Here is a 27,705-nt window from a genome sequence, read left to right as displayed (position 1 = left end):
ACAGTTGTACTTGTAGAATACATTCATCCACAGATCTCCATAACTTCATTGTCTCACTGATATGACATAGCAAGGAATACAAAGAAAACAGTTGTATTTTTTATAGGTTAGTAGCATGTCCTTCTAACTATATAAAAGTTGCTAACCCCATCTCTTCTTGTCATTCTAATTGGGAACGGCGGGAAAGAACGACACAGACTCTCAAGGGAGTCAGAACAAGAGAATATCCTAGTTTATTGCTCCAGGCCTGTTTTATAGACAGATACATGGAAAGTACAGAAAGGAAACTCTTATTGGTTAGTAAACTGCTACATTACCATCATTGGTCAGTGGGGCTCACCATCCCCCTGACTTTCTCCTGCAAGGAAAACAAGGAACACAAAACAACACCTGCAAGGCTGTTTTGTGTCCCTGAGGATTGTTTTAATTCCTTCTCATGTTTTTCCCAGACTACTTTCTCAGGCAAGCCTGAGGAGCTGTGCGGCCTGTAATCTGTACAGGCACTGTGGTTCAGATTTAGCATCCATATCTTCTGTTTTAGAATAGGTGAAGAATAAGAACTTATTAAGTCTGTGATTCCATAGAAGCTCAAGTAGGCATAATTTCAAAATAATATATTGAATACTAAAAATATTCAATCTTTATACTAATTGTTCCATTTCAAAACCACAAAATTCCTCCCACCCTAGTTGTACCATACCAGACCATACCATATCTGCCATAGTTATATATACTATTTCTTACTGCAAGACAAATTACTATTCTAGCTTCAATACAGTTCATACATTTAATAGCTTGTTTGCTTTTTTAAGCTTATAAGTGAAGAATCTTCTAACCCCTCCTAAAAGGCTTTTGCCTCAATTCATTTTGAAATTATAAGAATATGGTCTACAGAAACTGACAGGTCCTCCATAAATGGAATGACAGGTTTGTCTTTACAAACAAGCTGTGAGCCTGCTGATAAAATGAAACTGTCACTGAGAGATAACAGAAACAATGGGATGGATTCCATTGAAATGGATGAAAGAGACTGAGGAAAAACCATAAATTCCACAAGAGTTAAGAATTAAGAAGGGATTATGCATGATGGGGGGGGGGGGGCATGTCCCAGGTATCAGGTGTTCCAGGAAGCCTGTACCTCTCAAGTACCTCAGCCTATGGGGAAAGAGAGAATGGGCATACAGCCAGAAATTAGGACAAAATGGAGGCTGCGCCTTCCAAAAATTTGAGAGACCCCAGGGGAATGTCCCATGGCCTCTCCCTTTATTTGAATAAAATAAAAGGACTCCTCTGTCTCCCTTTTGGACATAAACATCTGGTATTTGTGGATTAATTTTCCTGATATCCACACGAAAGATTAACAACTCTTTTGGCAGTAGTTCCATATGTTTGTCTCACCTTCCTTGACCATTCTCTTAAAAGTGCTTGCTTTTGGTAATACTAGTTTGCTTCTGTGTTACAGTACTTACTTTAATGAAAGTGGAAAGGTAGAAACTACCCTGTTCAATTTTCCTCACAGAAACAGATAAAATAATAAAGGGGGAAGTGTTATATATACTATATATCACATATCTTATACATACAATTATATAATATTTTGTATAAACATATAAACAAAGTTTTATATATAAAACTTTATTTCTATATTATATTTACATATTTATATATTTTATATATAAAATACCTACATTATATATACATATGATAAAAAAAGTTTGTTGTTCATTCACTTTTCTGCTTCACAAAGCAATGAGTGGTGTAATAAATTACGGAAATGGGAAGAAAACCACACAGAATATCCTACATTTTACTGCCATTTTCTTAAGAAATACTTGCATATTATCAAATAATATAGCAACTAATAAGGGCTTTTGAGAACTTTTCATGAAGCTTTCCAGTTGACTTCCTCTCAGTTTCTTCACTGATCCTGGGGTTAAGTAGTGCAAAAGAGCTATAGAAGCAACAACATGGCCACCAGAGCAGCCAGCCAATGAAGACAACCCCTACTAAAGGAACCCTGAATTTGTGTTTTTCACATTTGAAACTCTGCCCGCCCTTTGAACTTTTGCTCAGCCTCCAACATTTAGAAAAATGACTACCCTCACCATATCTGAACTCATTTATTTTCAAAACAGAAAACTACTCCATGTTTGAGACAGAAAGGATTTTCATTTTATTAGATAATTAATCAAGTAGTGAAAAGAAAAAATAATTTCTGTGTTCACCAGAAATGACAGCACAATTACAAGAAAACACCAGGCTTCCCTAAAACACCTCAAAAACAGATGCAGTCAGAATCATTGTGATCACCAGTAACATTTGGTTTTCAACAAAGTAAAGTGTAGCAGTCTTGCCTTTCACATCAAATAGTTAACCAGATTTACTTGATTTTATAAGTTTTTATGCTGCTTTTGTGTTCATGCATTAGTAGCCTACTTCCATCAGTAAATCAGTCCACACACTTAGGCCACAGACTTTGAAGTCTCCATCTTGTGTCCTCAGGAGCTGCAAAGCAGCTTGGGTTTGTTCTTTAAGCAGTGTAGATTCCTGACAGAGGCAGATGAAGCGCTCCCTTAATTCTTCCCAAGACAATTCAGCTTTTTCAATGCAACTTTTAACCCACCGTCCCTGCAAGGGGTCATAAATCAAGTGGCTTCCCCAACCGGTTAAGAGGTCCAAATAAGACCTGCTTAACTGGGAATAGTGACCAGCTAGGAAGGCAAGATGGGAATATGGGAGGTAAAGGCAAAAGGCAGAAAATCGCTCCTGGTTGCCCAACAGCCAGGAAAACAGGAGTCCAGCGGTGCATTCGTCCCCTGCAGCACTCGCCTGGTACCCGTCTAGACTGCTGCTCCCATCTCGATCCCTGTCGCCAGCCTGCTCAGTGCCACGTCCCTGCTTGAGCAGAGCCAGCGCCGCCGCCACGACCTCGAAGGCGCGGGGCTGGGGCAGCTGCTCCAGAACACTGCACAGCCAATGCAGCTGCCCAGCAGCCTCCCCGACCTCCTGCCCCTCCTCCTGCAGTCGGCTCAGCAGCAGCTGAGCCTCCGCCTGCAGCTGCGGCTCTGGCCCGGGCGGACGCCGGGGAGGGCGGCGGGACAGCGCTAGCAGACAGGCCGCGGCCTTGCGGCGGACGACCACTTCCGGGAAGCCGGGGTCAGGGCTGGTCCCCGCGCTGGGAGGCTGCAGAAGATTGCGGAGCAGGCGGCGGCAGGCGGCGGGCGGCAAAGCGCGGTTCTCCAGCAGCGCCAGCCCCAACAGCTGTGTGCAGCGGCCCAGTGTGGGGAAGCTGAGCAGAGGGTACGGCTGAGACCGGCGCAGCCGCCGCCCGAGGGCCTCCCAGAGCTGGGGCCGGGCACGGAACCGGTCATAAAGGTGCTGGAAATACCGAGTCCACTCTAGAGCCCTGTCCAGAGTGAGAGAGTCCCAGTCCCGCACCAACGCGGAGCGGGACACAGCCAGGAGCACCGGCAGCTGCTCCACCTGTCCCCCCACAACCTCCATGTCCCAGCCTTGGTGCTACAGGTTTGAGCGGGTTCCCGCCGGGAGCCGGGGCCAACCCGAGCCGCGGAGGGATAGCATTTCTAACTCTATTGGCTGAGCGGGACGTCAATCCGATGCGGATCCAGCTTTTGTTAAAGGAGTAGTCACTCACCTTCCGGCTGATCACCCAGCCAGGAGTGGGAAAGTGAGCTGAATTAAAATTATAAAACCCGAGCACGATTAATTTTTTTTTTTTAAGTAAATCATTCTTCTCTAAGCCCTACACCATCTTACTTGCCCTCCTTTGGGCCCTCTACAGTAGCTTTATTTCTTTATTATAGGGTCGCCCAGAACTATTGGGCGTGAAGTGAAGCTACAGCAGAGTAGAACAATCAGCTCCCGCGACCGGCCGGTCTGTATGCTAAGAGACACAGAATATAGTGTTCCTAACACAGCATAGTGTTCCTAACCATCCCCTAAAAAAATAAACCTCTTCAGGAGCAAAGCCCCTCTGCCCCACCTTTGGGGTTACTTCCAAATTTCAATGATAGCTCAGGCCCTGGAAGGCAGCCACACTCAAGCTCAGCCCGGAGCAGGACTGCCCATCACTACCCACGGCTCTGTTCTGCCAAGGGCTGGACTCACCCTTCTACCCCACCAATTAATGGTTTCATTGCTCATTAGCGATGCCCCAGGGTACCAGGCCTTATCAGAGTACCTGCGCCAAGCCTCTGGCTGCCTGCAGGGATAATGGCAGACACCTGCAATGGCTGCCTGGGCACCGGCGCTGCTGGCATTTCCCAGATGCCCAAGCGAACATGGTGGAAACACTTTAACAGCTCCTCTCTACAGTAACAAGAAGTGACTCCTCTACCTCCACCTCTGCTAGCTGAAGGACAAATTTACACGCAAGCAAGTTAGGCATGACTTGACACAGCCTACGTGTCAGGGTGACTGTTCTCAGGTGCTTGCCTAATGTCTACTGCCTCAAGGACTTACACTAAGCTGGGTTACAGGCTCTATCCCTCCATCTCCTTGACAGAGCTACATTATGTGTCCCCTCAGAGTGTGGAAGTGAGCAGGCTGATCTGTCTTCTTGCAGTTCGCACAGATGCACCCTGTGCCTCTGCTCCTCAGGGTTACAGCAGGGCATCCAGGTGCTGGAGCTGGAAGGTTTGTGAGCTGCCGGATATTTTTCTGGAAGTTTGGCAGCCCTGTGGCACAATCCTAGCCACTGGAGCAGGTCTGGAGGCAGCGGAGTGGCATGGTGACTGCCTAGTGAGCCCATGGTACCCTTGGTGCCTTTGGCTGAGCTGGGCTGTAGCAATGCCCAGGAGAGCAGGGTGGACACCCTTCTCACCCACCCAGACTGCCAGGACATGGCCAGTCATGAGGACAATACTGCCAACCTGCCCAAGCAACTCCTTTAGCTTTCTGAAAAGCACTAGCAACACTTGGCATAGCAAATGAGGTTTGACTGGAATTTAGTGCAGGAACCAGCAGTAGAAACCAAGCTATAATGCTGTGTGCTACAATACTGTAGGGCAAACCATAATCTATATGAAAGAGATGCATGCATCCTCTTGCAGAGTGTATGTTCTCTTCTGTACATCCTAGTGCTGCAAATAGTTTTCTCCAACTTTGTTAATAAGCAAATTGGATTTTTAGGTGATGGAGTGTGCAAGGACTCTTGGTAGCTTAGATAGTAAGACACAACACTTGTAGCTCTGACTTCAAACTAACATGGGTTAAAGATGAGACAGAGGTCAACAACTTGCTTCTCCTGCTTTCTTTTCCACTAAGGAAAACTGAAATATGTGCACAGAACCACCGAACCCATTAGAATTCTGTGTCTCACTAGGCACATGCTGAGACTGTTGGAGTCTGAGATACAGTGTGTGTGCCCTTGTTTTTAATATTTAGTTCTAGAATTCAAAGAAACACTGAATTTCATATAATATGAAATTCATGGGCATGTTTTCATGGTGATACATGAGAACAAATGCTAAAGTTAGATAGAAAAAGTGTAAATGAGTAGATTAGAAAGTTTTTTAAATCACTGGGTGAAAAAGTAGTTTAGAGAACAGGAGACAAGATGGAGGATTTAAGGTGTTGTCCCTTGTTCCTTCTTCTTTCTTCTTCATGTTCATCTCCTAGAGGTTTTTGGGTAATAGTAAGTGATTGGATAGAAAATGCCGCAGTGCATCACAGAGGTGATGGGTCATTGGGTCTTTAAGAAAAATAATATACGTGTCTATTGTTAATTGGGTAAGAATAGGTATAAAGATAAAAGAACTGCGTAGTTCGAGGCCATTTTGTGCATCAGACACAAAGTGAGCCACAAGGCCTTGTTTGTACCATCAGAGGAAAGAAATGTGCCAAATTGCAAAGATTGATCTTGTAACCAGCCTGGAGAGACCTGTTAAGTTTTGTAAAGATCCTTCAATAAACATGAGAAACAAGATTCTAACGAGCTCGGGAGTTTTCTTCAAATCATAAGGGCTGAGATAAGTGGGACTCCCTATGAAGGAGGATCCCAGGACAATTCAGCCCAAAGGAGGCTGAGAGACTAGAGAAAAGTTATATCCACAAGGAACTGAGCCCAAAGGAGGCAAGAAGAAATAGAACGTTACAGAGACCTTATCTCATGTCCACAGGTCCTTGCCCTAAAAGTAACGCCAAAGCTGATGGTGAAAAGCTTCTCTAATTCATGTCACACTTCGAAAATAAAGCAAAAGACAGATTAAGAATTTGTTAGTAAGGGTTTAGATACTAGGCCCCCTTCTCTAGACCCTCTTGTAGATTGCCCTAAATGATTGCTTAGTAAAAAATTTTCTCAAGTACACCCTCTAAAACAGATCTCTCATCTGAGTTATTATTCTATTTTCTTATTTCAGTCCTATTTTTTTATTTCAGTCCTTTTATCTTATTTCTTATTTTTCTTATTTCTTACTTTAAAAAACATGAAGCTGTAGGCTTGATGCTCTAGGTCACCTGTAGGTTAAGGGCCTAATACAGGCATTTGAGTGAAATTCTATGGCCCTTGTTTGTGATTGAAGGAGCTCATGTCTATGAATAGAATGTATCTTAAGGTAGCATTCTAAAATATATGATTTTCCCTAAAAAAATCTCTTTTTAAGTTTTCTGTTAGCTGTTAAACATAAAAGTGACTACAATTCTACAAACATAAAATTGGCTACAATGTCTCTCATCTAGAAATTTATTGCATTGTTAACAATGGAATTGCTATTGTAATTAATAACTTCATACTTTCCTATCATCTGACTTACCTGTATATTCCAATGCATGGAATGTGCAAACTTTGCAGTTACATACAGTTGAGCATAGTACTTTGGGATGTTACTTTGTGTTTTACTTAAATGAAAAAGTGACAGAAATTTAGAGTGGTTGGAATATAATTGAACATTATATATATGGTGTATATTATGTAACATATATGCATGTATATAAAAGCCTCTCTGGTTTAATACAACACATCTCAAATGAAGGGTTGTAGTACAGAGGAAGAAAACTATTTCAGTGAATTTCATGTTTTACTTTGGTAGGGATGTTTTCGGAGATGCATATGCTTCAATGACATGAAGCATAAAGAAGAAAAGATATTTCTCTTTACATCAGATAACTTTTCACAACAAATCTTTCGCATTACTGTTCCTCTTTACTGGATAAAGCATACGGATTTATATCCTGTGAATGTCTCTGTATGTCTCATTTGAAAGAAATCAAATAATCACATTTGCAGCATTAGAAAATTAACAAAAATCTAAGTAGTGAAAATCTAAGTAGTCTGGGAAAAAGTTATCAGGAATACTCTTGCATGTGAGAGAAGATGGCTTGTGTGTTCTAGTGGAGAGCTGATTGAAAAATTTAATTTCCAGTTTACCAACACTCTGGATATTTCAGCTTTTTTTTTTTTTTTAACTTAGGATGAAAATTCTAAATATCAGCATTTTTCATCTAAAGGGCACAGGTTGACATCTTTGTAATAAAATAGATAATGCAAAAAGATGTTTCTGTATTTCTAGGTATTGCAGCTGCATTTGGAGTCTTCTGTCATTATTATGATGCATATAATGAAAAATAGAGCCTAATGTGAAGAAGCAGCAGAGTTTTGCATTAGTTTTAGAATTCATTAGAAAGAACAATAAAAGAAACAAGGTGTCAGTGAGATGATTATGATTCTGTTGCACAGTAGCCCATAAAACTCATAATTCTTTCTCTACACACATCATTAAAGGAACTCATTTTTCTCTGAAGTTTGTGTTATTATTTGAGACTCTGACCATTCTCAGAATGCATTTTAGGATCTTTCACTGCAAGAGTGGGATCTATTTATCAGTTGATTGATCTGCTGATTGATGGTGGTGATAGCATGTAGCAATCAAATTAAATTTAAAAATGTGATTTTTTTCTTACCTATGATTTTTAAGAGCTAATGCTCTCTTTTCTATGACCAGTCTTTGATCTAGCTAAGTAATAGCTTGCATAGCCATAGGATTCTTCCTTAGTAATCAGCATTATTACTAATGATCTAAATTTTTACTTACTGTCTATCAACTCATACTAAGACTGTTGCTACCTAATGGTATTGCTGAGTTGTATAGGAATGGTTTAAAAATACCTGTACAGTGCTGAGTTGGTTTTCTATCTGAGGAACACCTTAGGATAGTTGGGATATACTTGGGAAGGGAGTACTGAGAGACTGAGGAGTTGAGGTAGAGAGTTAGTATTGGGGAAGGGAATAGAAAAGGGAAAGTTAATTTTAGGATGTCAGGAGATACAGTAAGAACACAGAGATAGGGTGGATAGAATGATGAGTGGATTTTCAGATAGCGCTGCTTGCAGAGTGTGCTTTCCTGTTTGATTACTTTTTTAAAAAGAACCCAAAAGTTTACTTCTAGGCTTTACATAGGTCTTTGTTTTTTTGATATCAACCTGCTCCCTCTACTAATGATGCTTGTAGTAGTCTCTTATACTGTTTTATTGTGTGTTTGGATGTGTATTTCATGTTACATATACTATGCAGTCTATTTTTACCTAACAAGAAGTGAAACTCATGATGATGTCTTAAAGAAAATCATGCAAAAGAATTATCACTTCATTACACAATCTGAAAAAATAACCTTTGTTTTGTCTTACTTGAAAGCAAAGAAGAAAATAGAAGAGAGAACAGGGTGTATCTTAAATGATAGGCTAGAGCACAGATTTACAATCACAACACATTGAATTGTTTAGATGTCCGCTGTATGCTTCTTCTAAGTCGATGCAATAGTATGAACTAGGGGTGGCCAGTGTTTCTTGTGTTGTAGGTTTTGTTTCTGTTTTGCTATTTTGTTTGGTTTTCCTCAGTAAAGTCTATTTTACATATTTTTTTAATATAATATTTAAAATGAGCATTGAAATAAAGGTATTAATCTATGAGTTTTAAATTTAAATTTAATACTTAAATTTTTTAATTTAAATTTAACTTAAGATTGAGGGTATTCATCTATGGTTGTGTTAAGCTATAGTAAATGTTCCTCTATTACAGTTTATGATTACTAATATACATAGCAACGAAAATTGATGAGGAATTAATAGAAGTGTCTGTGAGATGCAGAAATATGGAAAGTTATTTTCATAGCTCCCTGAAAACAAGCCCAGTTTTCAGTGAAGCACTGGAAAACAGTTTCACAAGCTTTGCACTTAATATGAATTACTGTGCTGTTTTATCTAAACTGAGAAGTCAAGTAAAATTAATCAAGTAGAGATTCCTATGAAGATTTATGGAACTAGTGAGTTTTTTCACTCTGGTTATGGAGCAAGTAAAATTCACCTTGGCAGGAAATATCAGTTTTGAAGCAAAATTGGTCAAGGTAGCCAGAAGTCTGGATTTCATTGTTATATTTTCCTTCCTCTAAGAAGTCATGTTGGCTATATAATGGTTATACTATTTCTCCTGAACAGAAATTTAGGACATTGTTTACTCATTCTAACTTGCACTGTAAAACTCTGGAATGGTCTTTCCTTAGGTAAGGGGGTGTTACTGTAAATTATAAAAATGAATACATTAAGAGAGAGATGTATGATCATCTATATTTCTGGCACTAATATTCACTTTCTAACTGTAAGGAGATTTGTTTAGCTGCCTCAAATTGTGTATTAGGCACAAGTTTGCCACTCTTATCTTACATGAAGCAAAGACTCTAAACTTGTGAACCATTCTTGTAGAATTTCTTTCTATTTCTGCAACAAACTCTGTGGAAAACTGAGGTTATTAGTCTTGCCCATTATCTATCATCCCTTCTATATCTTCTGGTGAGGTAGTTCGATTTATTTTTTTATGTGTCAATGAAATCTCTCAATATCTCAAAAAAGAGTAAAGCTGTGGTGGGGTTTTGGTATAAGAACAGATCAAATTGCATAATAAAGGTGTTAAATCTATGTCATGGGGTGACTTTACCTTTAAGATAGCTTTGGGAGCTAAGGAAGTTGAAGCTGCTGGTGGCTGATAGGAGTCTTTTCTCCTGACCAATTATCAGTCATTTCTAAGAATTGACAGCAGTTTTGACCATTGAAAAGTGAGATCAACTTGTGAACGCCACCTTAAGATGTAAAGCCAGAGTTCTCTTGCTCTCTTTGGTTTCCGGCTTCTGAAAAGGTAACAAGGCTCTGTCTCGGCCTCCTCCCCCTCCTCCAGGCCGGACAAGTCCGCAGAGGGTGGGGGGGGGATGGTGGGGTGGGAAACACAGCCAGCTGGGCTGCCTTAATTTGTAGTTTCTGCTGCTGGACTGAAACCTGACACCATGAACATCTGCAGCTTTCCAAGACTTTAATTCTTTTACTACCTAGATAAAACGTACAGATTACTCCTTTTTCCCAAAGAGACAGAGAGAGAGAGAGAATCAACATGAAGAAGACATCATAAAATCATCAAAGACAGTGAAGAGTTAAGTTTTAGATGGGGAAGAGAGAATAAGGAGATGCTTTAATTAAGCTGAAATATTTTTCTGTTAAAGCTATGGAGATGGACAATAGTGTTCTGAAAAAACTCCTTTAATTCATGACAGAGTATAGTGGGAGGAATGGAGTGTTTAAAGTGTGGATTTTGAGCAAAAGGTGGAGTAATTGTGATACAGTGAGGTGCTGGAACAGAGTGAAGCGAAGATTTGAGGCATTGAGGGGCATTGAGAAAACAGTTTCCAGGGAGGTTCACAGAGACAGATGAAGAGAACTTTTGCCTTTGAATAACTCATCCTTAAAAATGACATCCCTAGATTCATTGACCCATACACACCTCAGAGTGATGTGAAATGGGAGGAGTGAACTGATGACAGGATTTCTGGGCAGCTGGCATCAGAGAAATAGAAAGCTATAACAGAAATAGTTTTCTTGTGAGAAACTCCATAGATTAGCAGAAGAAGATTTCTGTTTCTCTACAAAGGCCGATGAAAAGACTCTAGCAGGAATTGGGACTGTTTTAAACCCCAAAGTTCCAATGTTTTTTGTCTCTATGTTGTCATGTGAACAAGGGAATGGTGGGTAGTGGGGAATAAAAGAGTTTTTGGAGCTTTTATTCTGGTGTTCTTATTCTTGTAGTTTTGTTAATAAACTTTCTTTATTCCTTTTAAGTTTTAAGCCTGATTTGCTTTTGTTCTAATCCATATCTCACAGCAAGAAATAAGTAAGTTTTCTAGTAATTTTTTTAGTTACTGCTTTAAAACCACTACATTTATTTGGTGCATTGGCCGGGAAAATGAAATTGGCAAATCTAAACCACTACAAGCTACTAATTTGTACATCAACATGTGCCTTAGATGGTACAAAAGGCATATCTGTCGTTAGGGGAATTTCCCCTGAAACCTCTAAGTCTTGTTTGTAGTTGTGAAAAACGAGGTCCACTCGCTTAATAGATTTTAAGAGGTTTAATATAAACAAAAAGACAATTAGGAGACAAAGATAATAAAGCAGAGGGTTAAAATGGCCAGGTGCCTGGCTCTCTGCCAAGAGCACACCTAGTATCTTCAGAACACTCCATTTATCCCATTTTTCTGTAGGAGTTTAATGCATATTCAAACTTTTCCAACAACTCATTTGAATAGCCACTCCTCAGGTCCACCTTTTTAGAGCACGCGTCGTAGAAGCTTGATTCTTTCTTATCACCATTTTATTTGGGCTGGGGTTCCTTCCTCTGCAGGTGGTCAGTGCTGATAGCAGCCTGGGCCTCATCATCTTTTCCACTGGGGTTATCTTGATTTGTACAGACAGGACCCAGCCCTAACATTCAAAATTCTTCTTGACCTATGCCTAAAACTTGCTAGCAGGAGAAAAATAAAAAGACATAGCAAAAGCATGTAACATTCATCTTAATACTTGCAAAAAGCCAATATCACAATATGAATTTATAACATAGTGTACCATTGTATTAGTAACAAAGCCCATTTGTGATGCATTAAGTTATGATTTTAGTAACTGGGGTCAATGGCCAAGCATCAGTTTTGCAATGCGCAAGAGTGAAAATTGATTCAGCATGTTGAAAGAAAGCTATATATAATATGTCATTAAGGTAACCTAAACCTCACTCTAATTCACCTATGTCTGGCTATACCAAAACTGAATTTTTTATATAAAAAGACAGATTTTGCTGCCTAGCTTAATTTCTGATTTTGATACTATGAGTCAGAACTATGCCAGCAAAACTGCTAAGCTAGAGTATAGCTTTTCAGTATCATAGACATAAATGTAAGTGTAATTGGGTAGCAAATGGAGTCACCTTTTTCTGTATGTATAATCAATTAGAAGTGAAGTTAGTACAGACATTCAAAGTTCCTTGCAGCACATAAGCCTTATTAAATGATCATGTATGCACTCCAAAAACCAGTTCCAGTTGTCATGTGTGTATTAGCTACAACTACTTTGACCTGAGGTTGTTTGTGTTAATGCATTTTTAACTTATGTGTGTTGTGGGGTAAGAGCATGCCTTAGGGTTGCTCAGCTTATGAATGGTAAAGTGTTGAGCTGTGTGCTTTTGTGTCTTGGTTTTGGAAGACAGGTGTCTGGAAGGGAGGGCAGGAACCTCCCTTGGAATGAAAATGTAGACCCTCTCCCTCCAAATTATTTTAATTTTGAAACCAAGGGGCTCTCAGGCAGAGATCTGGGGATAGAAATAACAGTTCGTTACTAATATGTATAATGAGGCAAACAAGCAACAATAACTACAGCGTTAACAACAAAATAGAACCAGGGTACCCGTGACAGCTTTCTCGGCTGAGACGGGAAGGGATGGAGGAGAGGCTTTGTTTCACAAACTCCCTCGGGCAGTCAGTCCAGGTGCTCCTGCAGGGCTCTGAGGAACATTCAGCTGGAATGGCAGAAATGAGCAGAGATCCCGGGCTGGTGGTTGAGGTGTATCAGCAGCTCCGTGGCAGTGCCTGGCATCGCCTCACGTCCCGGCAGGACAGGGGGTGAGAGGCCCACCAACGAAGAAGATGAAGATGACGAAGAAGAAGATGAAGAAGAAGACAAAGAAGAAGAAGAAGAAGACGATGAAGAAAAAGAAAAAGAAAAAGAAAAAGAAAAAGAAAAAGAAAAAGAAAAAGAAAAAGAAAAAGAAAAAGAAAAAGAAAAAGAAAAAGAAAATAAGAAGCAGCTCTGTCTGGGTAATGGCAAATTCCCTTCTCTCCGCAGCAACAGATCCCACCAGCAAGTGTAGTTCTCTGAAGCTGAAGAAGCCATCAAATCTGTCCCCACCCTCCCTTTTCGTGCCCCTCTTCCCCCCTGGGCCCAGCCGAACTCTGTGTTTCTCAAGCACCCACAAAGTACCAGCAGTCAGGTTTTCCCTGCAACTAATGGGTAAAAAAATTCCACAGGTGAGCCAGAACTCAAAGAAGGTCACCTAACCCCCAACAGAAAGTAACTTGCCAACACATTTTCATGTCGTATTTGGTTATATTTTTCATTTACATAAAAACATATATAAACTCTATGCAAGACAACTATGTATGGAGTTATTTATAGATGTCTGAGTTCTAATAACAGAACTAATTTGGATTATTCACTTTCATTGCCTTAATATCCTGAAAACATCTCAAAATTGTCAGACACCGCTCCTTTGCTGTACTATACAGTGTTGTGATAAATGTGGCATTGGATAAAAATTCGTGAAGGAGAATAAAGAAATATATGTTATATTTATAATAGTGTAAAGATGCAAAATGTAGTATAATCTAAAGATTCCTTCCTGAGTCAGGCGGTAACGATCTACGGCAACGCTTATCAGCCCGAGATAAAGAGCAGGACACAGGCAATCAAGCCAGACAATGAGAGTAGCCCGGCTGAGTTAGCCATCGGCTCCGCACCCGACCTGGACACTCCACCCCAGGAGATGCAATCAGAAGACACTCAGAACCATTCGCATGTGAAAGGACTCTGCCCAGTTGACTATTGACTCAGCTCGACGGATCTGAGAAATCTATTCAACCACACATCTAGACTCTTTGTTGGACTGTGCCCATCCCGGGTTTTGCCTCAGGATACAAAAATCCTTATAAAAACCCCGGACCGCAATCACTCCTTTGTGGATTTGGGAAAATCTGTACCTCTGGGTGCAGACCCCTGTCCACCCAGCGCTGCACTGATTTATTTATTGTAGTTTTTTTCTCTCGTTGCTTATGATTGGAATTGTTTTATAATAAATTGCTTTTTATATTAACCTTATTTTGCTATTGCATTTATAACAGATTTGGTGCCGTGACTCGGATCGGAGAAACTGCGGGGGAATCTCACTGCCCAGGAAGGGTACCCCCGCTGATTTTGGCGGCCTGGTGAGTTGAGAACCCCCGAAGCTCATTCCGACATCCGAACTAAATTTAGGCTGAGATAAAGCACAATAAAAGGGAAACGGATCCAGGGCAGAGAGCTCAGGAAGGCACAGAGCCTTCGGAAAGCCGCGGCTGGTTTCACTCATAAAACGTCTGCTGTGCACGAAGACATCCAAGCAGGAAAATAGCTGTAAGTACTGCTGGTTGAGTGGGTGATTGGGCGAGTGTGTGAGACGTGATCTGATCACAAAGCGAGTGTGGACTTCAAGACCGCGGTTCCATCCTCCTGCGAGGGAATTGGCCGGCCGTGAAGGAAGTGATTCGACGTGAAAGCTTTTTCTCAACACGCTTGTAAAAACCTGAGACGAAAGGGCATCTCGGGGGACTGATCACAAGGGGCTAAAAGGGGAAGGATACGTCCTGTCAAGCTCGGGAACTGGTAAACCCTTTTAGTTAACGGATCAAGGTAAAGGTCTGGAAAAGGATCAAAGTGCCGATTACAAGAGACCTCAGCTCAGCTCGCTGAAGGGTGAGTATTGGCAAAGTTTGATTCCTCAGGTAAGTGTGAAAAAGTCACAACGCAGAAACAGAAACAGACTCACAGAGGAGTCAAAGACTGGTAAGAGATTCTATACATACGAAATATGGGGCAGAAAAAGAGTAAGCCTCAGAAAAAGACCACAGGGAAAAGCCCCTCCGATCAGGGGGAGGGATCACTGGACATCCCGCTGGAGAGCCCCTTGGGTTGGATGTTAAAACACTGGGAAGATTGTCCCCAGAGAAAGAGAAAATCCAAGGCAAAATTGATTCATTACTGTGTAGAGGTTTGGGGGGGACAAGAATTGAGAAGTCACCTCACTTGGCCAGTGTTAGGCACATTCGAAAAATGGACATGTAATGAATTACTCTCCTATGTGGAGAACAAAGTCCCCTCGGATCCTGAGGAGAAGGAATATGCTAAACTCTGGTTAAACGCCAGAGTAGGGCTATTCCCGATAAAACAAAAAGAAAAACGTGAGTTGAGAGCTGAATCCTGGGAACCTCTCGATCACTTACCACTCCCATATAATGGACTGGCTGAGCCTTCCTCGATAGATCAAGTGGTGCCTTCAGCACCTTCGGGCTCCCAAGACCAACCCGCTGAGATGCATACATCCCGAGCGGGAGACTCGGCGCCGGCAGCTATGCTGGCAGCCCTCCCCTTATCCCCGCCTGCGAACACCATAGCCACAGTAGCCTCTCCGGAGGTTTCTCCTGCGCGAGGCTGGGGATCACTCCATCTATCCTTGCCAGTTCTGCCTCCACAACCGGAACGCCCCCATATAACGGAGGGGATCCCTCCCGTCAACCGGGTGGCGGCAGAATTCCCACAATTGATAAAGGGGAGACAACTCACAATCACCAGCTCCCCTCCCGCAAGTAGAACCCGTTTGAGAGCGAGAATGGTGGGTGATGAGTGGGGAGAGAGTGAAGAGGGGCACCGGTTGTTCCCTCTCAGGGAAGTACCAACGGTCCCGGGAGTGATCGGATTTGAGAATGTACCCCTTAACACTGGAGACATAAGAGCATTTAAGAAAGAGATGGGGCGGTTGTTGGATGATCCTTTTGGTGTGGCTGAGAGGTTAGATGAATTTCTAGGGAATAGTATTTATACCTTTGACAATCTTATGGCTATCCTAAGATCATTGTTTAATCAGGAAGAAAGAGAAATGATTAAACAAGCTGGTATCAGGGACTGGGACAGACGCAATCCACAGGGGACGCCTTATTTTGCTATTGCATTTATAACAGTGTTTTTACAAATAATATATCTGTGTATTTAGAGAGAGCTAGACTAAAACACATATATGCACATGCTGGGTAGACAATTATTTTTTTGAGCATTAAGGCTTTTACATATCTGTGGTTTCCATTTTCATGTCTCCAAAGCTTTTATGTGAATTTTTCCAGCACATTTCTCATTATTCTCTCAACTTTTACTCTGCTGAATGGCTGTGTCTTCCAGACATATAACCTGAAAAGTCCTGGGAGAATTTACATAAAAACAATAAAACCAAGGAAATGGAAACTACAGAATGAATACTTTTTTTTTTTTTTTCAATCTTTGCTAAGAAGCTCATTGGTTAATATTTACAAATGAATATGATTTTCCATTTTAACATCTTTTTCACTGTGAAGCAAATGTGGCAGAGTGGGATGGTAAGAATCATTCTTGAAGTGAAGAGGAGCTTATATGTGAATCTCATTAAGGTTAAAAGATTTTACTTTTCTCCGTCCTAGTATATCAAGAACATCTCACTAAAAAAGTAATATAAATGTCTGAATCAACAAATATTAATGCAAAGCTTGGAAGGGATTTTTTATTTGTTGATTTATTTATGTAAACACATATAAAGGAACACTGGATTCTGTTATCTACACTCAATGTCCTCTAAAAGCAGGTTATTAAAACTCATACAGCCACTTATAGGATCAATAGTACAGTAAAACAATTTTTATTTCTATTGAGAGCTGCTTGCTAATAGCAAGTTGTGTACTTGTCTCAAAAATGCCTCTACCAGTTAAAGGGTTTTTCCTAATTCCAGTGTTTTTAATTTGATGGTGTTCTTTAAGAAGTTTTTTTCACACTTTTTTCTGAAAACAAAGGTACATCATTAGTAAAAAGGCCCAGAACCCAAAATGTTTTGGTGTTGTGTTTTCTATAGCAGTTACTTTTGTGTATGTCATGTCAACTGTGTATTATTTTGGTTGATTTGATTCCTAGTCCAGTGCACTTAAAGGTATGTGTAACAGCAAAGATTGGAGCTTTTGTGTATATCCAAAAAGCATGATAATATAGGTAACAGATGTAGTACAATATGCTAGCTCATAGCTGATCCTGAAATGTTGCTTAGTTTTCCCAATTAACAGTGTTGCCTTTTATTTGCAGAAAAGAGTAACAATGGGCTAAAAGAAAAAAGGCAGCAGAGATAAGATTCTAGCACAAAGGATATTTGCATAAAACTAAGAGCCAGCAAAAGAAAATTCTTACGCAGTTTGTACCTGTGGGTGGGGTGATGGTGATGGCTGAAGATGAATTCCTATAACTAAAGGAAAAGTCTAAAAGAAAAGTCTGATTTGGTAAAAAGTTTTGGGTTTGGATTTTTTTTTTTTTTTGGTTTTTGGGGGGAGGATTTTGGTGGTTTTTGTGGGGGTAAAAAAATAATTGCAGTAGCCCAGTATTAAATCTGGAAATAATAAAATTCATATTAATTCCATTTTTTCTAACAGAAAGAGCAAAAACACTACTCTTAGTTGAAACTACTGTTGCAAAAATCTTATTTCTTGGTATTACAATAGCTTTTCGTATTTTGAGGAAAATATATTGGTAACTTCATCAAGGAATAATTACTCTCTCAGAAATGTACTTGCATTTTATATTCGGTGTGGAGAAAATTACATGAAACAATGACAATACATTGTGTCTGGTTTTCTCTCTGTGAAATGCTGATGCTCATCAGCATTTGAAAGTGTGAAGTTCTGTTAACTGACAGCTTATAACCCTTGGGGGCTGGAATTGGTTCCGTTGCTTTTTGTAGAAAGAGTTGGATCTAATAGTTCTTAGAAAATTGACAATATGGATCAAGTCTTCCAGACAAAACTTACTCATGATTGACTGTTCTAAACCACCTAAGGGAGTTAGGCACCTTACCACAATAGCAAGTCTATGGGAACAAGATATCTAAGTGACGCGGTGCTGGATTTTCCCCAGACAGCTCCCAGCACTGGGCCAAGAGTGGGCTCTTCCCACAAAGTAGTGTAGTCTGGGAACAGCTGTAGGGCTTAAGCTCTATGGCACAGGCTGTCAAGCATTGAGGGCAGGAGCAAGGATGAGGGAGAGGTCTTTTGTGCAGTTCCCAAAAGGGTTTATTCTCCGGAAGGGTCAGGGACAAAAGACACAGCGGTGAAGCAACTTATATATGGGGGAGGATCAAGGGGCATGTACAAATAATAGACCAATAGGGAACGGAATGGAGAGGAGTATAAGGCGGGATTTTCAACATATGGACCAATGGGGAACACAAGGGGAGGGGAACAGATCAAACAAACCAAGGCAGATTCAAATATTAGGGGATTTCCAGGGGATTTCCAAGGTAGGGGGCTAGATAAAGTGGGATTGACAACTCAGAAAGAGGAGGAACAGAGATCATTCTATAGCAAGGGATAGTTCTTAGGGAATACAGCTAAAGTTCTTAGTACAGCTAAAGGGGGAGGGTATAACTTAGACTAAACCCACAAAGCAGGGGGGAAACGAAACAAATGATTACAGACAAAAATGCACCGCAAGAACTACAGGTTTTGAGAGCTCTTGAAAAATTTCTGTATTAAGAGAAATGATTGTGCCAAAGTTAAGGATCCTTAGTCATGAAGTGAAAGCATCCTGTACATCTGGCAGCAGTCAGGATTTAGATGGAAAACTCAACTATTTGTGATCTGGGTGTAACTTAACCTAAATACTACAGTGGGTAGATGCTATGAGCTAAAGTACAGAAATTATTTATCCAAGGAAATAGTCTAGAGCACTTCCATGGGATTAATCTGAGTAATCTTTAAATCTCAGAATGCAGTTTGGTCCTATTTTCTTTAGTGGTCTTTGCAATCAGAACAGTGATTTCTCAATGAATCTGTTGGGGGTTAGGTGTCCTTCTTCTAGTTCTTTTAGTTACCTGTGGAATTTTTACCCATTAGTTGCGGGGAAAACCAAACTGCGGGTACTTGGTGGATACTTGAAGAACACAAAATGTTCTGCTGGGCCCGGGGAAGAAGGGGGCAAGAAAAGGGGAGGGCAGGGACAGTTTGGAGGGCTTCTTCAGCTTCGGAGAAGGACATTTTGGGCACAGAGCTGTTGCGGTAGAGAGGAAGGAATTTCGCCATCACCCAGATGGAGCTGCTGCTGCTTCTTCTCCTTCTTCCCTCTTCATTGGTGGCCTCGCACCCCCGTCCTGCCGGGATGTGCCAGTGCCAGGCACCACCGCGGAGCTGCTGATACACCTCAGCCACCAGCCCAGGATCTCAGCTCATCCTTGCTGTTCCAGCTATGTGTTCCTCAGAGCCTTGCAGGAGCACTGGGACTGCCTACCTGAGGGAGTTTGTGAAGCAAAGCCTCTCCTCCATCCCTTCCCGTCTCAGCTGAGAAGGCTGTCACAGGGTCCCTGGTTCTGTTTTCTTGCTAACGCTGTAATTATTGTTGTTTGTTTGCCTTGTTATAGATACTAGTAAAGAACTGCTATTCCTATCCCCAAATCTCTGCCTGAGAGCCCCTTGATTTCAGAATTATAATAATTCAGAGGGAGGGGGGGGTCTATATTTTTCATTCCAAAGGAGGCTCCTGACCTCCCTAGCAGACACCTATATTCCAAAACTGAGACAGAATCAGAGGTTAGAATTTTCTACTAAATGAAATTATGTAATAAAATTACTTGGGCTAAATCAAAATGTTAATTTACATAAAATCAGTACAGTTTATCAATTCTATTCAAAGTGTGAGAAATAAATTTTATCCTTCATTGGTCCTAGTCAATTAGTTCAAATATTATAAACTGTTATGCAAGTTGTTAGTATTGTTAATTACCTACCTGTTACTGAAGTGTTTTAAGAGCTCTCTTACAAGATGTACCTCTACCCCATTTCCCTTACTTACCTGTTATTATGTAACAACCCTGTTCCCCACACTCCTACCTCTACCTGCTATCCCTTATGTAACTATTATTACATGTAGTGGTTTAGATTTGCCGATTTTGTTTCCTGGCCAACACACCAAATAAATGTTGTGGTTTTAAAGCAGTAACATCACTAGAAAACTTACTTATTTTTTGCTGTGAGATATGGATTAGAACAAGAGCAAAACAGGCTTCAAACTTAAAAGGAATAAAGAAAGTTTATTAAAAAAACTACAAGAATAAGAAAACCAGAATAAAATCTCCAGAAAACCTCTTTTTTCCCCCACTATCCAACCATTCTCTTGTTTACATGACAACATAGAGACAAAAAACATTGGAACTTTGGGGTTTAAAACAGTCCCAATTCCTGCTAGAGTCTTTTCATCGGCCTTTGTAGAGAAACAGAAGTCTTCTTCTGCTAATCTATGGAGTTTCTCACAAGAAAACTATTTCTGTTATAGCTTCTACTTCTCTGATGCCAGCTGCCTGGAAAAATCTGCCATCAGTTCACTCCTCCCATGAGTGGTGTGAACACCACTCTGAGGAGTGTTATGGGTCAAATGAGTCTAGGGATGTCATTTTTAAGGATGAGTTATTCAAAGGCAAAAGTTCTCTTCATCTGTCTCTGTGAGCCTCCCTGGAAACTGAAGTTTTCTCTTTGCCTCAAACAGCCCCAAATCTTCAACTATTACTTCTCCCCGCTCTGTTCCAGCACCTTACTGTATAACAGTTACTCCACTTTTTGATCAAAATCCAAACTTTGAACACTCCATTCCTCCCAGTATACTCTGTCATGAATTAAAGGAGTTTTTTCAGAACACTATTGTCCATCTCCATAGCTTTAACCGAAAAATATTTCAGCTTAATTAAAGCATCTCCTTATTCTCTCTTCCCCATCTAAAACTTAACTCTTCACTGTCTTTGGTGGTTTTATGATGTCCTCTTCATGTTGATTTTCCCTCTCTCTTTCTTCCTTCTCTCTCTCTGGGAAAAGGAGTAATCTGTAAATCTTATCCAGGTAGTAAAAGAGTTAAAGTCTTGGAAAGCTGCAGATGTTCATGGTGTCAGGTTTCAGTTCAGCAGCAGAAACTGCAAACCAAGCCAGGCTGACCGGCTGCGGCCTTGTCCGGCCTGGAGGGAGTAGGGGAGGAGGCCGAGACGAAGCCCTGTTACCTTATCAGAAAGCCAGAAAACAAAGAGAACAAGAGACCCCTGGCTTTACATTTTAAGGTGGTGTTTACAAGTTGATCTCACTTCTCAATGGTTAAAACCGCCGCCAATTCTCAGAAATGACCAATAATTGGTCAGAAGAAAAGACTCCCATCAGCCTCCAGCAGCTTCAACTTCCTTAGCTCCCAAAGCTATCTTAAAGGTAAAGTCACCCCAGGACATTATGTAACAACCCTGTTCCCTACACCCCTACCTCCCTTCCCCAGTTGGGAATCACAGCTGCTGCTCCCAGGCAGCTGTGTGTCCGGAGACATATGCAAACTAAGGCACGCCAGACAACAAAACAATGAGCCAACCAGGAAATGAAAGATCAAAGGGACATATCCTAGCAAGCTACAAAGGAAAACTGTCTTCCTACATCACCTGAGCCTACTTAAAAGGTGTTGGCATGACCACAAGAGGACTGGAAAAGTGTGACCCCCTGGACAATGAGCCAGAAAAAGTCTTTTTCTAGGGACTCCTGTGAGGAAGGAAGGCCCAGCTCTGCCCTAGCAACGAAGCTTTACAAATCCTCCTTCTCCTTGTTGTCCAGTGGGAGCAGTGGTGGTGTGTGTGACCCCTCGAGCCCGCCACCCCAGAGCTGTGTCCTTCAATAAAAGCCTTTGAAAAGGAGCAGGTCTCCTGGCCTGTTCATAACAAAAGGACTTGGGAAAGAAGAAAGGGTCATGTCAATCCATGCCCTGTTGACAAAATTGAAATACATGTCCCGATTCAAAACTACCGTTTCTCTTTGTTATAAATGAAACCAGCCAAATTTATCAATAATAAATTAATTGAAAAATTAGCAAAATTGAGTTATGGAAGCAACCACAATCGCCGTTAGTTTAGAGCCTGGGATCGGCACTGGGTGAACTCTGAATCAGTCTCTTTTGTACTGACTCCCCCAAGTTCACCGCCTGTCCTTTGGCGAGATGAGTTTTTATACAGTTTTTACAGCCTAAGGCTGTACATTCTTAGTTTTTTCTTTCATCCAGAGTTCATTGCATACTCATATTTTCTGTTGGTTTGTTAACTAAGTTTCCGAGAAGTGAGGAAAGGTTTGAGTGGTTTTTATGGCAACTGAGTATTGAGATGCATGATCCGGAGAATTTTTCTGTTGGAATTGTTAACGAAGTTCTGAGGGAGGGGAGAGTTTCGAGAACTGAGATGCATGGTCCAGAGAATCAGATCAGGTTGCTATCAGGTGTAAATCACCGAGTCCTTAGTACGCCTATCTTGCTTGGGTGGGCCTTGTTCTCCTTGGTGCCATCCTGTTCTTTTGAAAATTACCCTTTTCCTTTGGCTCCTGGCTGTCCTGTCACAATTCCGTGCTATGTTCAATACTTGTAACAATTTTTTATTTCTTTCAACTTCTTACATACATATACAATAAAACACAAATTATACAAACATATGTTACACTCTTGCTGGTGTGCAAAGAACTGCAGAAGACATGCAAATGAAAATGTAGAGACTGAGGGCTTGGATGCAGTGGTTCCTTGGAGAATAGGCTTAGAATAGGCCGATATTTAGTACAGAAAATGTTTGTTTCTCCTTTTGCTTACAATATATTCAGGGTGTTTTGTTTATTTTTCTGGATTTCTAATAGCATTTTGTTCTTCCTAGTTTCCAAGTATTTGCTTTTACAGTTTTTGAAATTTCTCCCATGTTAAAGTTTTGCAATATTTAGACTTCATAACAAGCATGTAAGTTTCAAGTTATTGCAAAAATTATTGTTTCTAGGTAATTTGTTCATGAATAGATGCCTTCTGCCTGACTTGCTACTATAGCCAATGCATCAGTGTCTCAGGTAACTTGAATTAACTAGTAATTGGGAAGTACCAACAAAGATATTGGTGCAAATAACAATATGGATCTTACTTTATTTTGCATTTGGTTTACATTAATAAACTTCAAATAGTAACTTCAGTCTTGTTCCAAGCATGTCTCTGTTATTATATTAATGTGTAATGTTTAATACATAAACACAGATTTAATCCACGAGGTTTGGTCATAGATTTCCCATTTGTCTCTGAAGTGATTCAGCATCAAAGTTCTTAACAGCTCACTGAACATACCCAGTCAGTTGTAACTGGTTGCCACATTCAGCAAAGTCAGTGGAATTGTACTATATCCAGGGGAGGGATATGTTGTGCTTCAGAAAACTGGGAGACTCTGTAGCCTTTTATTTATTTTTTAAAATATCTTTTCAAGGAAAGGTGTTCCAGACTTTCTTTATTGAAAACATACATGTTGTGGGCCTGGTATTCTTTGCATTTGCTCAGGAGTGCAATTCTTTGTACTTTCATGGAAGTGTAATCTCTCAGCTTCATTCACATTTTTGAATTTGTTATGACCTGCCCCAGAAGACAAAAGTAGCCCAGGTTCTTGTTAATAGATCCCTTGGGATGGACTAGAGTGAAACAACCCTGAATGATCTGTGTTTATGTATATGTGTGTGTGTATATATATATATATATATATATATACACACATATACATATATACATATATATATATAGATGTTTGTATGTATGTGTGTGTGTGTATATGTAGGATTTATTTCAGAACAATTTGGTTGCCATGAAAAGGAGGTATGTAGCCTCTTTTGGTCATTACTATCTATTGTAATATAGCAATAGAAAGAACGCTTCAAAACGTGTCTAAAAGAAAAAAAAAAGTAGAAGAAAGAGACATAGTCACCACCCATGGATCGAGCAGGGGTACTCGGTTGTTACAATTTCAATGTCCTTAGGTCAAAATGATGGTCACAGTCTTGATACATCAGGGGTGAGGAGAGCCCATGAAACACAAAATTCAATTAGTTAATATAGGCTCAGATCCAGGTGGGAGTTTTACACTGTATGGAGTAACACTGTGGATCACAGGGCACTTTGGGGCTCTTTGTTAGTTTATGACACCTTCTAGGACATGACAGCTGCCTCTCACATCAGTGTGGTTGAGCTGATTATGGCCCATCAGAGGGATAAATACATTCAGGTCACATGTAGGTCTACATGTGAATGTAGCGGTACTTCTTCCAGAAGGGAGTTTTCACACCTTAACCAATTATATAATGGAGAAAATTGGCATGATAAAAGGCACTATCCCACCTTGAAGGTACTATCCCAGCTTGTAGCTCCCAGCTGGTGTACCTCCTCTGCACCTCGGCAATTACTTTGAAGCATCTGCTGTAAAAGCAATTGTTGCTTTTGCAAAAGGCTGGTTTTTTTAGTCATTAACTATTAACATTCCAGTCTGTGATAGATTGGCATTTAAGAAAACAAAGAGAAAAGAACTAAGCTTCAGAAGAAGTAGAGAATAAGGAGATGCTTTAATTAAGCTGAAATATTTTTCGGTTAAAGCTATGGAGATGGACAATAGTGTTCTGAAAAAACTCCTTTAATTCATGACAGAGTATACTGGGAGGAATGGAGTGTTCAAAGTTTGGATTTTGATCAAAAAGTGGAGTAACTGTTATACAGTAAGGTGCTGGAACAGAGCGGGGAGAAGTAATAGTTGAAGATTTGGGGCTGTTTGAGGCAAAGAGAAAACTTCAGTTTCCAGGGAGGCTCACAGAGACAGATGAAGAGAACTTTTGCCTTTGAATAACTCATCCTTAAAAATGACATCCCTAGACTCATTTGACCCATAACACTCCTCAGAGTGGTGTTCACACCACTCATGGGAGGAGTGAACTGATGGCAGATTTTTCCAGGCAGCTGGCATCAGAGAAGTAGAAGCTATAACAGAAATAGTTTTCTTGTGAGAAACTCCATAGATTAGCAGAAGAAGACTTCTGTTTCTCTACAAAGGCCGATGAAAAGACTCTAGCAGGAATTGGGACTGTTTTAAACCCCAAAGTTCCAATGTTTTTTGTCTCTATGTTGTCATGTAAACAAGAGAATGGTTGGATAGTGGGGGAAAAAAGAGGTTTTCTGGAGATTTTATTCTGGTTTTCTTATTCTTGTAGTTTTTTTAATAAACTTTCTTTATTCCTTTTAAGTTTGAAGCCTGTTTTGCTCTTGTTCTAATCCATATCTCACAGCAAAAAATAAGTAAGTTTTCTAGTGATTTTTTTTAGTTACTGCTTTAAAACCACAACATTTATTTGGTGTGTTGGCCGGGAAACTAAATTAGCAAATCTAAACCACTACACAGTCTCACAGCATTTTTTCTGATTTGCCTTTTATAGTATCTCATGGAGAAGCAGACAGTGAAATTAGCTTATTCATAGGATTTAAAATATCATTATATATTCTACATAGGCTACCTATTTATTATTAGGTTAGCAATCTAGTTTTCATTATTGGAGTAATAAAAATTAAAGTTAGCCTATGAATATTTTTATTTTTATCTCTGTCCAGGAAGACTTCATGTATGTTACAGCAGACGTGTATCACCAGTTATGCCATGATAGACCACTGCATAATTTTGTTTACCATAAGTTTTTTTTCTACAGATGAAAATTTCACTTTCATAGCAATGAGGGTGGAAATAGAGGTCCTTATGATGGATTTAGACTCTAGCACTTATGTATATCAAGACTGCAGTATTGCAGATTACAGTTTTTCCCCTTGTTGTTGTATGAAGCCTTAGAACCACAGATGCACAGTACCATATTTGGTAGCAAATTCCATATGGCATTACTAGCATCTCATACTGTCATATCATTCAGATAACCATTCTAAATATTTATTCTTAGTTGTGTAATAGGTGTATTTTTTTATATAATTTGCATGCATAGTGCACGAAGCTAACTTGAGCAAAATGCATAAAACTTGAGCAACCGAAGGATTGCCACAACTACAACAGAGAGCTCAGGACTGTTTGCAAAAGGACAAAGGAGTCGCCAGGAGAGAGACAAATCCACTCAGAGGAGACGAGCCACTAATGGTTCAGTGATCAGTAGGTGATACCGACTCCATCAACCCTGCATCTTAATGTCGTCTCCGGAAAAAAAATAAAAACCACTCAGACTCCATCCCCTTCTGGGAAAATCTCAGAAAAATTTTACATCTCAAGGACTGCTTCCCGAAAATCCACTCAGATTTAATCCCCTTCCCAGAAACCTCATCAGCAGTTCAACATCTAAATTCTGAATATATAACAACACATCTCGGAGAAAAAACAGACTGCTTGGCCTCAGGCTGAAAAAAACTGTATAAAACTTGGTACTCCAATAGACAGGGTGTGAACTTGGGGGAATCAGTGCGGCTGGTTCAGCGTTCACCCAGTGCCAATCCCGGGCGTGGTGTTGCCTTTAATTCTAGCTGTTCCAAAACTTATTTCTTGCAAATTTATTAATAAAAATTATTATTGATAAAATTTGATTGATTTATTTATAAAAGTTGTTTGGTCTACTTAGTTCCTATTTCTTCTCACTTGCCAGACCTACAATATTTTGTACAAGTGGTTTTTTTCACATTCGTTGAATTATTTCTTGATTTAATTATTTTGCAGGCTCTTTGCATGGGATTGTGTCAGATGAAGAAATAGAAATGTCCTAAATTTAAAGATCACTCAGAATAAGTTTTAATACTGGAATTATGACTCTGGTCCTATTTGTAAGCATGGCTATAATGTTTACAAGGTTAAAAAACTAGCTTTCTGTCTTTATCTTTCTCTCCTCATTGTTGGTTTGGGGCATTTGATTTTGAAGTTCTGCAATTTGATCTTACTGAAAGTTTCCCAATGCATTTCAGTAACATATGTCATTAAATGTGGGGAGCTTGATAACCAGTCCCTCCACTGCTTGTAATTCAGCCTATGACAGGCTGCAGGAAAGCAGATGTTTCAGCCAATCTCAGTTATGAAAACATGCTCAAGACATTTGGCTATAGCATAAAAAGAAATGCCTCAGGCTTTCCCAGGAGGAAAACTAAATGTATACATTGTTGAACAAAACCAACTCCTTATTTTGACATTGATGTAGTTAACAGAATAAAAAATCATTTCCAGTGAAGAAAAGGATAAACTGGAAAAGGGTGATCTGTGGATTGCAGGTGCTGAAGTAACATCCTAAAAATATAAACACTAGTCTTTTGTCAGCAATTAGCTACTCCCTTATCATGTTTCAGATTGTAACACTGAACTGAGAATTTTCTCCTGAAGGGAAAGTGTCCTTACATGAAGTATAAAGTCACAGATATGATTCTGCTATTAATCAACCTCTTCAAAACAAGAATGCCTGTAAAAGATGTAATACACTAAAAAAGGAGTATTTTTAATTTGTTGAATCTTCAGTCTGTGACATCAAAATGTTTAATATTGCCTCAAAACCCTTATGAGATATATTTGATAATCATGTTATAGATTGTAACTCCGAAGCATCTGGAAGATTAAATTACTTTCTCTTAATAACTTAAATACTTTGAGATCACACACAGATTTCTTGTTTTGATATGAAAGTGTCAGGAAAATTAATCCACAAACACCACGGATTTATGTCCAAAAAGGAGACAGAGGAGTCCTTTTATTTTATTCGAATAAAG

General features: G+C 40.1%; 1 protein-coding gene across 1 annotated transcript; it reads right to left on the bottom strand.

Annotated features, from left to right (window-relative positions):
* Nucleotides 1-2,149: 2,149 nt before the first annotated feature.
* On the bottom strand, nucleotides 2,150-3,513 carry FANCF (FA complementation group F). Its single transcript, XM_015629742.3, has one exon. It carries the CDS (start codon nucleotides 3,502-3,504, stop codon nucleotides 2,425-2,427), a length of 1,080 nt encoding a protein of 359 aa, XP_015485228.1. The 5' UTR covers nucleotides 3,505-3,513; the 3' UTR covers nucleotides 2,150-2,424.
* Nucleotides 3,514-27,705: the final 24,192 nt, after the last annotated feature.

This window comes from Parus major, chromosome 5, assembly GCF_001522545.3.
Source record: "Parus major isolate Abel chromosome 5, Parus_major1.1, whole genome shotgun sequence".
Lineage (NCBI taxonomy): Eukaryota > Metazoa > Chordata > Aves > Passeriformes > Paridae > Parus > Parus major.
The sequence above is the reverse complement of the archived record's forward strand: the minus strand, read 5'-3'. Positions and strand labels throughout refer to the sequence as shown.